Source organism: Neomonachus schauinslandi, chromosome 15 (assembly GCF_002201575.2).
Source record: "Neomonachus schauinslandi chromosome 15, ASM220157v2, whole genome shotgun sequence".
NCBI classification, from domain to species: Eukaryota; Metazoa; Chordata; class Mammalia; order Carnivora; family Phocidae; genus Neomonachus; species Neomonachus schauinslandi.
The window spans coordinates 53254682-53270587 of record NC_058417.1 but is presented as its reverse complement, the minus strand read 5'-3'; the positions used below and the strand labels follow the sequence as shown (position 1 = coordinate 53270587).

General features: G+C 56.9%; 1 protein-coding gene across 2 annotated transcripts; it reads right to left on the bottom strand.

Annotated features, from left to right (window-relative positions):
- Nucleotides 1–525: 525 nt before the first annotated feature.
- On the bottom strand, nt 526–15348 carry GPRC5C (G protein-coupled receptor class C group 5 member C). 2 transcript variants are annotated; one of them, XM_021678469.2, is made up of 5 exons: nt 15307–15348; nt 8376–9458; nt 5738–5832; nt 3614–3763; nt 526–1981 (listed from the first exon to the last, which is right to left on the bottom strand). In XM_021678469.2, exons 2-5 carry the CDS (start codon nt 9424–9426, stop codon nt 1949–1951), a joined length of 1329 nt encoding a protein of 442 aa, XP_021534144.1. In that variant the 5' UTR covers nt 9427–9458; nt 15307–15348; the 3' UTR covers nt 526–1948. The 2 variants fall into 2 exon arrangements, with proteins under 2 accessions (XP_021534144.1, XP_021534143.1); XM_021678468.1 differs by lacking the exon at nt 15307–15348 and adding an exon at nt 14915–14947.
- Between the last annotated feature and the right edge of the window lie 558 nt (nt 15349–15906).

Genomic DNA, 15906 nt, shown 5'->3' with positions numbered 1-15906 from the left:
ACACGGGGATTCTGTGATAGGAATTCCTCGGAAACAGAGGACAAGGTCCTTTAATTCTGAGCAGTTAGGGTCCAAACTACTCTGCTTCGAGCTGAACGGCTTCACAGAGTGGGTATGAAATTTACCAAGGTGTTGGTCTGATATTACCTGCAATAGGTTCTGGCCTCTTCTAGTTTTCTTCCATCCGAGGCTCATTTGTGATGCGGCTGGACCACTTGGGGGAAGGCACCTCTCTCCTAAAAACACACCTGTCTTCTGTCTTCTCCACTTGGCCAAGGCCTGGAAGGAGCAGGGCCACTGGGTGTCCCTGAGCCAGGGTGGCCTGCAGCTTTCAGGATCCCATCCTTCCCAAGCTAACACCCAGATCCCCGGAGAACTCGGACGAACAAACCCACATTCACTGCAGGCTGCTCTTCGTGGCCGCCTGGTGGGGCCAAGACTCACATGAGACTATCACTTCGAAAAGCAAGACAGGGCCTTTATTCACTGTAAGGGACCTTGGGGCCACTAACCTAGATAAAGAAAAGTCTGAGGTGCAGAGAGCTCCCTCTTCCCTCCATCAGAGAGAAGTAATACTCTGTTTGTGGAGCTAAGCAACCCAGCACATGATCGGTCAATGGTGGCGATGGGGAGTAGGGGACTGTCACAGGCAGTTTTACGGCCCTACTCTCTCTCTAGGGCCTGAGAAATAGTCCAGTAACAAAGACACAGGCTGCTGGGGGCAGGAGGGTGGTGCTGGAGAGCTGCGGGCTGAGCGTCTTTGCGTCCCCCCAGTTCTGCGCCAGCCTTTGAATCCGGGCCGGGAGGTCTCATGGTGCTGGAGAGCTGTGGGCTGACCACAGGGTGAGGTCGGGCCCTGCTCTTGTTCTCCTCCCCCCGACCCTGGGCACCCAGAGGTGACTCTGCGCTGAGCACAGAGCTCCAGGGGCACGCCTGGGGAGGCCCCCTTGGGCCAGCCAGCTCTGCCTGGTAGCCGAGCGCAGGACAAAACCAGGAGACGATGCTACAGAGATCTCGTTCCTGTGAGTCTGGAGCTATGCACATCTCCGCCCTTGCTCCACCATCATCAGGTCCTAAAGGATGCCCCCCACTTCCCTGGGTGGCCGTCAGGACCCTCTGGAGCATGTCGTGGGAGAGAACAGTGCCAGCACGTTTGGGGTGCCCAAGGTGAGGCAGAAATCTGTACATCTGCCCAGCAGGACATGGCATGAGTCCCAGTTCTGTGAGCAGCTGAGACCCCAGCCCATGTGATCCAGGACTCTCAGCTGGCCCCTGAGGATGCAGCCCCAACCCCCACCTTGTGTCTCGATGGGCCCCAGTTCACTGCAGGTGGGGAAGGCATGGGGCCGTGGCATAAGGGGGCACGAGAGGGAAGCACCAAAGGGGCTCAGATCCAGCACCCACAGGCCACGAAGAGGAGCGGTGTCTGCTCAGGCCTCGGGCCGAGCTCTGTCCCAGCTCAGGGGCCTTCCACGGTCCAGGTGGTGGCAGGAAACCCTGATGAGAAAGCCCACTTCCGCCAGGGCTTGGCTCCAAACACCCAGGCGCAGGCAGGACAAGCTGATGCTGGACACCAAGACAGCCAGGAAGGCCCGTGGTGTGAAGACAGGGCATCTGAGGATGGCCATCTGGAGAACCACAGCATGGGACACACGGGCTGTGACTAGGGGAAGGGTGTCGAGGGGGGACGGAGGCAGGCTGGGCAGTTCTGTAGATTCTTGTGGCCTCAGTCACGTGGGGGTCAGGAGAGGCAAAGGGAATGGCCCCAGGGCCCCAGACACGCACCTCAGGGCTTCACGGGCCCCCCACTCAGTCCTCTGCTTCTGGCTGGTGGCCTCCGGTCCCTCCCAGCTCCAATGACAAGGGCGGGAAAGGTGCTGGGCCCTGCCCAGCCCAGACAGAGGTATGAGGACATCAGGACGGACGTGTGGTTCAGGGAAGAGGGCTTCTACCATCTCGTTTTATTTTGCGGGGACTGAGCCTAAAGTAACCAGAAAGAACAAGAGTCAAAGGGGACCCTACCACTCGGGGGCCCAAGCTCTGGCTTCTACTAAAAACAGTGTCTGAGTCCCAGCGGGGCTGGTGCAATCTGACATAGAAGGGAAACTCTGGGAGAAGTTTGTTTTTCTTCCGGCAACTTTCTCTCTCTTCCAACAGAGACTTTTTTTTCCCCCCTATGACTGGTGTCAGAAAATAGCTTCTGACTCGTTGGGTAGAAACATTCCCAAGCTCGGGAGGGGCAGGCTTGGCAGCCCCTTTGCAAAGCCCGGAGCCAGTGTCCGAGGGTCACGGTACTACTGCTCATCCAAGCCCAGGCCACTGGCTCGGCCCCAGGGTGGGCCTCGAAGACAGAGCTCAACACAACCTGACCGGTGGGGCCCCTCTGGAGGCCGCTGTGGCCTCGGTGGGTCGGTTTGCTTACCCCTGTCAGGGGCCGGGAGAGGGACAGCCCCACCTTTTGCCTCCAAGGCCACGTCCGACCCGAAAATGGCACGATTCTAGGATTTTGACTCGGGAAAGAGGACAGAATGCTGTGCTGTCCACCTTTCTTGGCAGCCACGAGGTTTAAAAGGAGCTGATGTGGGAAGGCTTTGTTTACCATAAAGGGCTGAGCCAGCGGACACGTTAATAACTGTCCAGGAATGGAACCAACCGGAACCGGCCGACCCTTTCCCACCTTTGGAAACCCACTTTGTAAAGAAGTGCCAGTGTTCTCCGAGCCGTCCGCTTCCACCCGTGCTCGGCACAGCACCATCTAACAGCACAGGCCGGTGACTCTCCACTGCGTCCCTTAGAGCACTTGAATGGCCATCCCCCCTAAGAGGGTCTGAAACTGGTCCGCCTTCCCTTACACACACCCTCCGCAGAGCTGCCCGATGGTGGGCCTGCCCTCCCCACTCTGGCCTCGTGCATGGCGGCGGGGAGGCGTCCCGGAGGAAAAGCTGCCTGATCTCAGATAAGCTCAGATGCTGGACTAGACCCTGGACAGGCGCTGGGCCCAGAAGTTCATTCTGACCGCCCGTGACACGACACGATACACAGGCTCAGCTGAAGACTCCTTCCCTGGGAAGGAAAAAGCAGCAGCAGCGTTCCCGTGAGCCGGATTCGGAAGGAGAAAGAGGAGCCACCCCCAGCCCACGGAGGAGGAGGCTCCTCAGTGACCAAGAGCCCGGGGTCAGAAACGACATTCCCAGAGGAAGGGCTCATAAAGCAAAAACGTGTTTATTAGGCACCCTTGCTCCTCATAGAGGAGCAAGACCCAGGACAGACGCACCTGAGAAATCTCTCGAGGTGGCAGGAATCTCTCCGAAGACTCCAGAAAATGTTGGCACTGACCGGCCACCACCCCAAAAAGAACACTATCTGGCTGGAGCACGAAGCTCCACGAACACTGAGGCGTGGGTGGGGGGCCCCTGGGACACCCACCCAGACATTGGCAGACAGGGACGGCCTTCCCGGCTCCGAGGCACAGTTGCCCTGAGCCACGGAGGGGGCAGGGGCAGTAGGAGAGCCGTGGGCTCCTCACCCAGGCCACGTCCCAAGGGCCTTCCCCAAATCTGCCTGCCTCCTCCCGACCGCCGACTCAATCCCACACGTAGGGGTTTCTAAAGACCTGGGAGTTCTTGCTGTCTCTCGGAGGTGTGTTGGCCCGGTGGCTCTGGGCCGCATACATGTCTTCGGCCTTCAGGGTGGAGTTGGCACTGCCCATCACCTGGCTGTTGGCGGTGGCTCGTGGGAGGATGACGTCGTAAGCTCCTTCGGACTGGAAGGAAGGACAGGAGGTCTCACAGCCAGGTTCTGCCAGGGCGGACGCACAAACACTCTGCTTCCTGCAGGGCTGGGCCTGCCAGCAGTACCCCCCAAGCTCCCCCCAGCAGGGCCCCAGCGCCGCCTGGGATGGGTGACTCCACCTCTCGAAACGGAGGGGCTGGCGTCTGACCTCAAGCCCCTTCCCTCACCCTGCAGAGCGCCAGGCCTCTAGGCATGGGAAGGGGCCTCTGGTCGCCTCGGATGGCCCCAGGGCGTCACTCTTTTCAGAAGGATCCTCTTCTCAAGCCTCCCCACTCCTGCTCCCAACTCCTGGGGGAAATCCTGGGGCCCAGGGCAGAGTGAACCACACTGAGCTGCTACTACGTGCCTGTAATGGTCCCAGGCTCCCTCCTCCCCAGACCCTTCTCCGAGCCCGCAAATGGCAATACGACACCCAGTGGCAATCAGAGTGTCAGGTCTGTGTGGCTGAGGACAGCTGGCAGGCCTCGGGCATACCCACACTTCTTACCTTGAAGCCTGGGCGGGTTAAGCAGTTGTGGAGACTTAAAACCCAAATTCTCTGCCTGGAACCTGGCTAGAGCTACAGTGCCCTACTCCTGTGTGGGGGAGAGATGGCTGTGGGGTGGGGAGGGTCCAGAGGCCCCCATCCCAGCTCCTGGCCTGAAGGCAAGGTGAACTCCTGGCCCCACCTGCCTTATCCCTAACCCCAGGGCCCCAAGCCACCCATCACCTTCAGTTGAATCAGGCCCGGGTGGCCCTCGCACTGGTTTGCAATCCCCAGCTCGCAGGCCCCCAGAAGCTCCTGGAACATCCAGGTAGGTGGGGCTCAAACCTGGGTGTGCCTCAGAATCACCTGGGCAGTTGGTTCAGCCACAGCCACACCCAGTCAGGCTCTACCCAGTGGTGGCCTGGTCAAAGTTTAACTGGGGCGGGGAGGGAGGGAGCCCCCATCCGTAGTCTCCACTCATCTCCGTGGGTGGATACTCCCTGTTCACCCAGAGCCTCGACTCCCCGGGGCTGCAGGACTGGGTGTGGCCAGGCAAGTGAGGGGTGGCCAGGGTGAGACAGCTGCTGGAGGAAGGACCCTGGGGGGGTTCCACAGTCTGAGTGGCTGGGACCAGCAGACTCTGCTCCTGTCCTCCAGAGACTCCTTGCCCCTCCCTGCGCCTGGCAGCAGGTTCAGCTTAGGGAGAGGAAGGGGCTGGAGCTGGAAGTTTCTGATATTTACTGCACCGTGCCCCGGGGGCTCGTGGCACAGAGGGGGGTGAGAACACCACCCCGCTGACCTCCCTGGCTTCCTGTTCCCAGCGTCCTGCCAAGGCAGGTCACTGACATCTCCCCACAGTGACTGCCAGCCCAGGGGGAGGAACATATACGGAGTGAGTGAGAATCTAACCCACGGTCTTCCTGTTCCCACCCCCCACTGGCTAATGGAGCATCTGGTTTCCAGAACCCAGGGGAGGTATGAGGTTGAGAGCTAGAGCCTGCTTGTGGGGGGAAGGGAGCCAAGGCCCTCTTGGGACAACTGTGGTTGAGGAGTAAGTACATACCCAGACGTGCTTTTTGGTCCTCTGTGCCTTTATGGGGGCACCAAAGATTGCCACTCCCTACCTGGCTGAGACCTTCCTTTGTCCCTCCCTAAGCTCCTTAGGGTAAAGGTGGACTCTCCTATCAGCTCAAAGAGGACCTGTTCTGCATTCTCCGCAGCCCGGGGCCCCAGTCCTGTGTGATGCCCCATGACACAGGGCGGGTCTCACTGCAGTGCAGCAGACATCAACTCCAGGAAAAGGGCATTAGGAGCCGAGGGGCTCTGTTCCCTGACGCTAATGCATCAGACGGAGAAGCCTGCCTTCTCCCTACCACCTCCGCCCCAGCCTGCACCGGCCACAGAGCCTCTGCACCAGCCGGCTCAGGCTGAGCTCCACGGCCCCCAGCGGGGTCACAGAGACCCTGGGACCCCACTCACCGGGCCTTTGTGCATCAGGGCCATCTCGGTGGGCTGGTACACACTGGTCAGCAGCTGCCCGTTGTACCCACTATATGGTGACACTGGTCTCTTAGCTGCAAAGAAACATAGAGCCGTTTGGGGGCTGGGTTCTCAGGCAGGGCTCCCCAGGGGGCTCGGGCAGGGAAGAGGGGGCTCACCTGCCCTGGGATAACATCTAACCCAGGGAGGAAGCCTGGCCAGGGGTGGCCCACTTGCGGGGCGGGGTTGTAGGTATGGGGGCCCCTCCAGAGTCCAGCATGCCTTTGTCAGGAGTTAAGAAGAGCATGATGCTGCCTGCCTTCTGCTCGGGCTTTCCTGCAGTGTGAGGACCCCTCCCCCGCCTTCAGCCAAGAAAAATGCTCCTGTCAGCAACCTTCATATTCCCATCCGCCCTCCAGGGCCAGAGGCCAAGAGGGGCACATGGGCCTTCGGCGGCCTTCCAAGATGACCAAGCTCCAGCTCTGGCCTCTACCACTGCAGGCCACAGCTGCAAGGCGCTAGGGTAAGCAGAGCAAAGACCCCACAGCCTGAGACTGCCAGTCGTCCCGGGGCACAGCTGATCCTCCAGGACCCCACAACCCAGAGCCCCACCAGGAGGACTGAATGTACATACATCTTGTCCTGGGGCAGCCTGGCAAGATTCCAGGACTGTTTGCAGCTCCAAGAATACCTCCCCGTGCCCTCGGGTGTGATGCTGTCCCCATCTGCTCTACCCTGCGGGGGTTCCCAGGGTGTCCGAGGAAAGCTCACGACCAACCCCTGGGGCCCGAGGGCAGGCGGAAGGCTGTCTGTCTCCTGCAGGCTGCTGGCCCGCAGCTCTGAGGGACCACAACTATACAGGGCTGGGTTCCTAAGTGCTGGGCCCACTCGATTGATTTTTCCATTTAGAAAAAAAGAAAAGAAAAGAAAAAAACCCTCACAGCCCCAGAAATGTTTGCCTTGCGAGACAAAGGCTGAGTAGTATTACATGGGCCTCATGGCCAGACACAGAGCGGGAGCAGATGTGGGTGCACAAGCCCCACCCCCACTCAACTAGTCCCACTCTGTTATGTGGACCAGGGGCCACCCCCGTGGGCAGATCACAGATCAGGTGCCAGACAGGACAAAGGTCACTCCTTTCCCCAAAACAGAGATGATGGGGGGGGGGTCCCAGTTTGTAGAGAAGAGGCAGGGAGTTCTGCTTCTGGAACTTCCCGTCTCTGACTCAGCTCTCTGGCAGGGACCCCAGAGCTGGTGACCAACAGTCAAGCAGTTGAAGTCTTAAGCCCCCAAACATCCTGCTCAGCCCAGTCTGGGGTTGGGGTCAGGGGTCTGTCCTGGTCCTTCTGCCCTCCAGTTCCCAGTCACGTCAGATAAAGGGGCTGTAGGCAGCTGACTAAGGACAGCACGCCACAGGACACATCAGGAAATGTGTGCACACTGAGCACACAGTAGGTGCTCAATGAATGCTAGCGGTCCTTACAGTTAACAAATGCCAGAGAAATACTCTTCCCTTTGGAAGCCAGGAGCTCAACTGGCCAAGTGTCCCAGAGAAGCATCTCTCCTCACCCCGCCCCCCAGCCCGCCTGCTTCTCAAGCTGCTTCCAAGGGGGAGGAGGGGGGCTTGGCACAGGCTGCAGAAGCTTCACCCATTCCTGCCTCTTCCAATTCCAGACACCCTCAGCCTGACCCCTTTGAGGCTGTACGGCTGGCTGGTGCCCCCAGTGCTGGACTCCAACAGGAAAGCCCCATCCCATTAACAAACGAGCCGGGACAGGAGCTTGGGGACAAGCCAGCTGGAGAGTGGGTGCTGCTGAGATCAGGATGTGGCACAGTGCTTTTATTAAAAAGAACAAAATCAGGGCACCTGGGTGGCTCAGTTGGTTAAGCGTCCCAACTAACTCTTGATTTGGGCTCAGGTCATGATCTCAGGGTTGTGAGATCGAGCCCTGTGTGGGGCTCTGCACCCAGCAGGGAGTCTGCTTCTCTCTCTCTCCCTCTCTCTCTGCCCCTCCCCTAGCTTGCGCGTGCTCTGGCGCACTCTCTCTAAAATACATAAATAAATCTTAAAAAAAAAAAAAAAAAAGAACAAAATCTTAACTGAGAAGACTTTTAAAGGAAACTAAAATTATGAATATGTACATAATGGAAAAACAAGTCCGGGAAGGGTGGTTGTAATCACAGTAAAAGGACAGGAATACAGCTAATAGCTAATACTCGTAATTTCCAAGTGGCGGGCACGTGCATTAACTTAATCTTCACAAGAACCCTATTTAACAGGAACGATTATCATCCCCATTTTACAGATGAGGAAACAGAGGCACGTGGAGGTAAAATACCAGTCAGAGGTGGCCCAGAACAGGAAAGAACAGGGTAGAACTGGGAGGAGCCAGCCGGAAGGAATTTTATCTGTGGGTGTTTTAAATTTTACAGTGGAAATATATTCATGAGCTACAGGAGTACTAAAAACAAAACAAAACAAAAACTTAAAAATGGCATTTAGGGGCTTGAAGGCAGAACACTAGCGATCATTCGAGAGCCTTCCATCTCGCTCAGGAGACCAGCCCCCGCCCCCATCCTACCATCCAGGATGCAGAATGACAGACGGGGTGCGCGGGGAGGGTATCCCTCCGCCTACCTGAGGCTGGCTCGTCCATGGAAAATGCCTTGTTCTCCACAAACATGCTCTGGCCCTTCTGCTCTTTCAGGATGGTCTCGTAGCCGACGCCACGGGTGGGGTACATGTCCCCCTGGTAGCTCTGCTCTGGGCTGGCCTTGGTCACCTGGGAGACCTCCGGGATGACGTAGAAGAGGACAAAGGCCCAGGCGTTGGCGGCGAGGGCGATGGCCAGCGTGGGGTCATCCCAGGTGGGGTTGTTGTGCTGCTTGTTGCCGTACGTGTACATGACAATCCACACCACCCATATGGCAATGGAGGTGGCCGTGGTGAGCAGCACGAAGACCCCGTGCTTCCGCCAGCGCTTGAAGTGGCCACACAGGGCAGGCCAGGCCCCCGTGAAGGCACACAGCAGCAGAAGCATGACGTAGATGAGCGCCATGACGAAGTCCATGTTGGCAATGGCGCAGGGGGAGGCCGAGGCCCAGGGGGCACTGCCATTGCCCGGAGGGCCGCCCTCGCCGCCGCCGCGGACCAGCGTGATGATCAGCCACTCGGTGTTGATGATCACCTCCACGAGGGTCAGCAGCAGCGCCACAGTGAAGATCACCCAGCCCCGCGGCCCGTGGTTCTTCCGTGCCAGAAAGTTGAGGGCAAAGACATGCGCCACCAGGCAGGAGAAGCAGACGGCGAACAGGACTCCAAAGAGGAAGCGCCGAGAGGCGCAGGTGGAGAAGTCAGGCTTCACCACGCAGGCAAAGACGAGGCAGAAGAGGCCCAGGGTCCCCAGCAGGAAGAAGACCTGGGTCCCCAGGAGGCTCCGCTTCTTGGTGTCCTGCACAAAGGGGAGGCTGGCCACAAGGATGATGGTGAGGACAAAAGTAGTGATAACTCCCGCCCCAGCCACTGCCTCCAAAATGATGCCCCAGGCCCCGGAACGGTCACACAGGTTGTAGTACAGGGGGTTGAGGTCCGGGCTGCAGCCAGGGGGCACGTGGTTCTGGGCCTGGGCGCCTGCGATTAGGAAGACAGGAAGCCCCAGGCACGTCAGCAAGGCTTTGGGGATGGCCATGCTGGCTCCCAGGCCAGGCTCCGGCTGGGTCCCTAGAGACAGAGAGGGAAAAGGCAAAATCAGTCTTCCAAGGCCAGACTCTGACACCCAAGTCGCTTGCTTGCCCCTGTCCTGAACTGGGGCAGACAGTGCGAGCTGATCACGAGACTGTCCCCACGGGCTTCAGATTCCTTCTTGACACAGCACTCCTGGGAGGCATATCAACTGACCAGAGAGGCAAATGAGATGAAGCCCATCTGTCATCTCTGGTCCTACTCACGGAAAAGGAGGAATCTGTCACTGAATTTTCAGGATCCCCCTCCCCGCCCCCCGCCATCATAACCAGCATCCGAACCTTCCCTGAGCTCTTGCAGTTTGGGTTGAGGGTGATAGGGTTTGAGAGCAAGTCAAAACCAAGCCACTCCTCACTTTCTCTCTGCCCTGACCCTCTCAGAGTTCAAGAGGCCTCGACACTGTGCCCTTCAACTCTGCCCGTGATGCCCACGTCCATGGCCAACCTGCCATGCACTCATTCACACAGTAGGTACTTCACGAGCACCTGAAAGGCATGACCTGCAGCCAGAGAAAACGAAGAGACAGTTCTCTTGGATTCCTCCCTACCACCTCCCTTTCCTGCCCTGCATTTGCCCACTTTTCACGCCAGCTCTCCTCTTCAGAATCCAAACTTCTCTGTCTAGCTCGGTTGCTGGAGTGAAGGATAAAATAATATCTCAGCTAGGGAGTTAATGACTTCATGCAAAAATCCTTCTATGAGGCATTAACATTTTTAAAAGCAAGAATGGGGAAGGGCAATGCAACGCCCAAAGGAACTCATCTGTCATGGAAGACGTTAAGGCACTGTAGCCAGAAGGCAAAAAAGGGATCTTTCATTCACACCAGGAAGGTACCCTATTACTCTACGTACTACTCATTTGCCCAGTCCCGACGACGGCGGCTCTACCAAGGCCTGTAGATGAGCAGCAAAGAAAACGGAACCCCTGCTCTCAACACCAGCTGGACTATCCCTGTGTGGTGTGGAGATAAAGAATGTGGCAGCTTAAGAGAAATTAAATATCCAATCAATGAAAGACTTTAAATTTACTTGGAGAACAGAGAATCTCAATGTTCTAAACAGCCAAGTTCAAAAATACTGCAGAATACAGATATGCACATTAAATTACCCTTTACGTTCAAGTAACTAGTTATAACCCTGCTTCTTCCTCTCTCACTTCTTGGGTCCTCGGAACTCTCCGGAAAGATGGCAACCAAGCTTTCCAGGATGATCGTGACCACTAGTGGCTCTCAGGGGAATGGCATCATCCAACTCCTCCCACCTCCTTTCTTCCTCCTTTGGGGGTAGTGATGCATAGTCCACCCCCTTAAGTTTTCACCATTCCCAGTTACCTAATTTCTAACAGGCGAACAAAAGTCCTAAATCTCAGTCAATAGAAACTGTCTCTCTGTAATTGATAAGTGGAAGAGTACGTGCTATTGGATCAGGGAAAATAAAACCCATAAATTAAGTGAAACTGACATAATAAAGATCATCAATTTTCAAAGTCCTTTAACATATCCTACAGACCCAAGGTGCCCCTTGAAAATACAGGTATCTCGACCTTCTCAGCTACTTCATTTTTTAAAAAATTTTTAAAAGATTTTATTTATTTACTTGACAGCACAAGCAGGCAGAGTTGCAGGCAGAGGGAGAGGGAGAAGCAGGCCCCCCGTGGAGCAAAGAGCCTGATGTGGGGCTCAATCCCAGGACCCTGGGATCATAACCTGAGCCGAAGGCAGAGGCCTAAGCCACTGAGTCATCCAGGCGCCCTCGGGTACTTCATTTTTCAGTTAAGCTTGCTTTTCCTCCAAATACTACCTATCATTAACTCTTAATAAGCTAACATCTTTATTGTTTTCCTAAATAACTGCATTGTCAGAACTCAGTTTCTCTTGACTTCTAATGCAAAAGCACATTTCCCCTGCGTCGAGATTTAAATAAGCTTTCGTAGGGGACTTTGTGCAATCGTAAATCAATAAAGCATAAACTGTATTTACAATTGCTGGAAAGAAAAACGAAGGGTGGAGGATTGATGGGTAAGGAGAAACACTGAACCACTCCAGGGAAGAGGTAATTTGCAGATTACACGCTGTGGATTCCTAAGCCTTCAACCCCATCTTGGGTGTTTGGGGCTCATAGCAAAGCAGCCAGAACTTGTGGTAAAGTTGGAGATGTGGAAGTGAGCCCTGAGAAAGGCCACCCTGAGTTAGCCCCCAGGTATCTGCACATCTTCCAGCACTTCACCCCCTCCCCGCGCTGGATCCCAGATTAGATACAGGCAATTATTCCCAATCAGAAAATATTTACTGTGCATTTTGGTGGTGGTGGCGGGGGGGACGACAAAGCCAGTCGTTCTCAGAGCTCTGGGAAATACAAAGATGAACAAATACAGCCCCTGACTTGACGGTTTGTTTTTTGTTTTTGTTTTTCTCCCTGACTTGATGGTTTTTAAAATCCAGTACGAGAGAGAAGGTAGGTCTGTGAGAAAATGGTAAGTGCCACACAACAGAATTTACCTCTGGGAGAGGGAAAGGTGCTCCAAGAACACAGAGGAGGAAGCTCTTCCCGCTGAGGGGTCAGATAAGAACGGAGAAGACCTTTCAATAGCATTTTATTCAGTATTTTATCACCTTCAAGTATGAACCGAGTTTGTAAGGGGAGACACAGACTAGAAGCGCTACAGGGAAGGAGGTTGGGGCATCATTCTAAAGGCAATGGGGAGCCACTGAACTAAAGCTGTGTTTTGCACAAAAGCGGCGTAACTAGGATTGTGCTTTCAGATCTGAATCTGGCCAAAAGCACAGGCAATCGATTTGTTGAGGACACATTCACCCGTTTAAAGATCAAGGCCAAAGGTAAAGCCATAATGGCCAGATCTGAGAGATCCTTTCCCAAATAAAATCTAAGGACTGACTGGAGGTAGGGGGAAAGGATACCAAAGCCCACACTACAAGTTTAAATCTGATAACAGCCATGTCATGACAAAAACAAAACAAAACCAAGCCAGGTCCCATTTAGCTCTGCAACCCTTCTGGTCACTTACTCTTCTTGAGCCATCTTGCTCTTAGAAGTACACGCCTTTACCCTGCCGGCATCCAGCAACCTCGCAGCTCTCTGCCCGCCCCACCAATGCGGGGAGAACTCCCAAGAAGGAAAGAGGAACCTACCTGTTCTTGCTGTTGCTCCTCCCCGCCCAGGTACCTGGCTGCTCCGCCGCCCTGATACTTACCAGCCCCAGATGAAACAAACCATTCCCACCAGACACAATCCATTTCTCTGTTCCCCGGAAAAATGCAAGGGTGAGTATGGAGACAGGAATACACCTACTCAGGCCTAGGGCAGTGATCCGTGGAGGCCAGCAGAGTTAAAGGAAGCTCAGCAGAGCTCTGCATGTGTCCTTTGACCTCCCCGAGTGCAGATTCAGCCAGGCAACCCATGCCACTTTTTACATGGCGGAGAAGGGGAAGAGCACTGCAAAGAGAGGGACCTAGCTCTGCCTAAGAGGCTCTCCCTCCCGCGGGTCCCTAAAGCCTGCACTTCCTGGCTGTCTTCTGAGCCTTGATGGCTCTTCTGTGCATGAGTCTCCCCTACCAGGCTGGAAGGTGTGTGAGGGTAGTGAACAAGACGTATTAACTTAGCATCCCTGCAAACACCTAGTGCTGTGCCTTGAACAGAGTAGACATCAGAGCAGGCATTTAAAAAAGCCTTCGCTGAACAGACTCAGTGCCCCCTTCTCCCTTGCCTTCTTCAGTGTGGAGTCACATCTTCTGCTTCACGGTTCTCAGTGGGACCGAGGGGAGTGGGAGGGGAACCGCCTCCCGCCCCATGAATTTCTCCAACACCAACACTGCAGCACAGCCCAGTCTCGGATTATTTCCTGGACAAAGGGGCCCTTTTGCTTCACCTCCCTGGAATCAGTCATACAGATATTTTTAATCACCTCTGAAATCGGCCTCTCCCCCACTCAGCCACTCAGCACCCCAGCTCTGGTCTGAGTCAGCCCAATCCAGTTCCAGTTCCTCCCAGTTTCCCTCTCCAGGAGGAGCAGAGAGGCCTCAGCAGTGGGGTGGGTTCAGAGGCGAGCTGGCCCTGACTGGCTTGATCAGAGGCAGTCAGGCCCTCTCATCTTTCCAGAAACACCCCCTCCTAACCTCCCACCATTCACACCAGAACCCAAGAACCCCTAGGGCATAGGAGACCAACCTGAAGAGGACACCATGGGCTTCACAGTGCCGCCCTGGTCTGCATCTCCCAGGCTCAAGGATAGAGTAAGATAGAGACACACAGCCTGTGGTTACATATAAGGGTGCCATGACCCCTGACAGCCCCCTCTCAAAGGCACCTAGGCTCACCCAGAGATACCACAGAGCATCCTCATTCCTCAACTGCCAGCACTCGGCAGCCTATCAGGAGAGATGGATGGACCCACCAACAGCCGTCCCACCTCCTCCCCTTCTCCCCCATCCCACCCCCCTTTCTGGAGTTCTGTCCTTATGCCTTATCATCTTACTCCTGTCCAGGGGCTCTGGCGACTAAACCCACCAACAAGAGGGATCAGAGATCAGGTTGGGAAGGGGGGGGCTTCCAGGAACCTCAGCCTAGACCTCCGCATTAAGTGGACATTTGGGCCAAAATTTCCTGAGCATTCTGAAACGTGGAAGTCTTCAATCCAAGGGTCTGCTCTGGAATGCCACTCTGGAATGCGCCCCACACCCCTTTCCCACCCCCCCACACACATGTAATAAGACACAAGGTGGGAACAACCAAGTGCAAAAAACCCTATTTTGACACATTCTGGTTCCTGTGCTTTAGGATCAAGATCATGGAGCTTTTAAATGATTGGCTTTTCCGGGGTGTAACACTGCGGGCTTCAGGATGGAGGGGCGCTACCCAACCCCTGCGGCTGCAAAGGGCCCTGGAAAAGCCCTGGGGGGTCGGAGGGATCTAGAAGCCAAGCTGCCTGAAGTAGGGGCTCTTTGATGGTCTGATTCCAAACTTCCTACAGGAAGATTCTGAGAATTTCCCTCCTCACCCCTGGGGTCTACACCGGCGCTCCCCAGGCCTTGGATGCAGAGTGAGTAGGGACCCCAGCCTGTCTCCCGCATTCCCTCTGGCCACAGAAACCTGCTCTCCCCATCCTCGGGCACCGGAGAGGAGGTTGGCCCACCAGTCGCTGCTGACGGTGGACTCACGCAGAGAGGCAGCAGGAGTGGAGGGGGCACCCACTGTGGAGTTCGGGACAGCGCCGGGCTTCCCCCACCCCCGGTCCCCAGCTTGCGCCGGTTTGTAAAGTTTCTGCGACCGAGCGGAGCCGAGTTGGCGCGGCGTCCTCCGCGCTCCCCCTCCCCCGGTCCTCCACCCTCGGGCTTCTGCCCTCGCCCACGGCCCGCCGGCCCGACCCGGCTCTTCCGGGCGGCGGAGGGGAGGGCGGAGCGGGAAGGCAGCAGCCCTTACCTGGGACGCGCCGCCCGCCCCACTCGGCGCGGCGTTTGGGGCCACCTCCAGCTCCAAGCGGAGCGCGGGCGGGGTGAGAGGGGCTCGGCGGAGGGCGCGGAGCCAGGCGAAGCCCGGGCCTGGGGTGGCGGGGCCCGGGCTGGGGCTCGGGGCGCAGGGCCTGCCTCTCCCGGGAGCCTGGGCTGGGCTGGCCGCACTCGGTCCCTCCTTCTGGCGCTGGCCTCTCCCCGCACTCGGTTCCTTTCTCCGGGCGAGGGTGGGCCGGCGCCTGCATCACCGTGACATCACCTCCATTCAGGAGCTGATCGGGCGGCCGCAGCGCACCAGGTATGTGCAATCCGTTTGCACAGCAACAAAGCCCGCCAGGCCCTCCCCCCCCACCGCCGACTCACCTCCAGGCTCCGGCGAGGCGCACTTTCCGGCCGCGGAGGGAGCTCGGAGTTTCTGGCGGAGCTGGCCGGAGTGTTGTTGCTGTTTACTGCCACGCCCCCGCACGCGGGCGCGCGCACTCACGCGCACTCACTTTCAGGATTTGGCTTTCCCTCCGGAAAGCGGTTTGGGGGGCAGGCTCTCCCACCCCGCATGTCCCAGCGCGCACACACGAACACGCGCGGGGGCCACCTTGGTGCGTCTCACTGAGCCTTCGTCACCTTCGTCCTGGCTCTCCCGTGAGGGGCACACGCCGGGCACAGTTCGCTGCTCTGGGCTAGAGCGAGGCGCACACTCAAGACACAAAGTCCGTCTTTGTCACGCCTTCTGCGCCCCCTCCCCTCCCCGAGCTTGCACACGTGGACACACCACACGCCGACTGTCCGCCTCTAACACGCGCGGCCTTTTCCCGGCACCTGGGTCACCAAACATGCATGGACGGGGGGACACCGCGAGCGCCCCTACCGCCGTGGGCCGGGCCCGGAACCCCTCGGAACCGTGAGCAAACGTCGCCCTGGGCCCGACTCCCCTGCGCCTGGATTTCCTGCGACCGCCCCAGACAC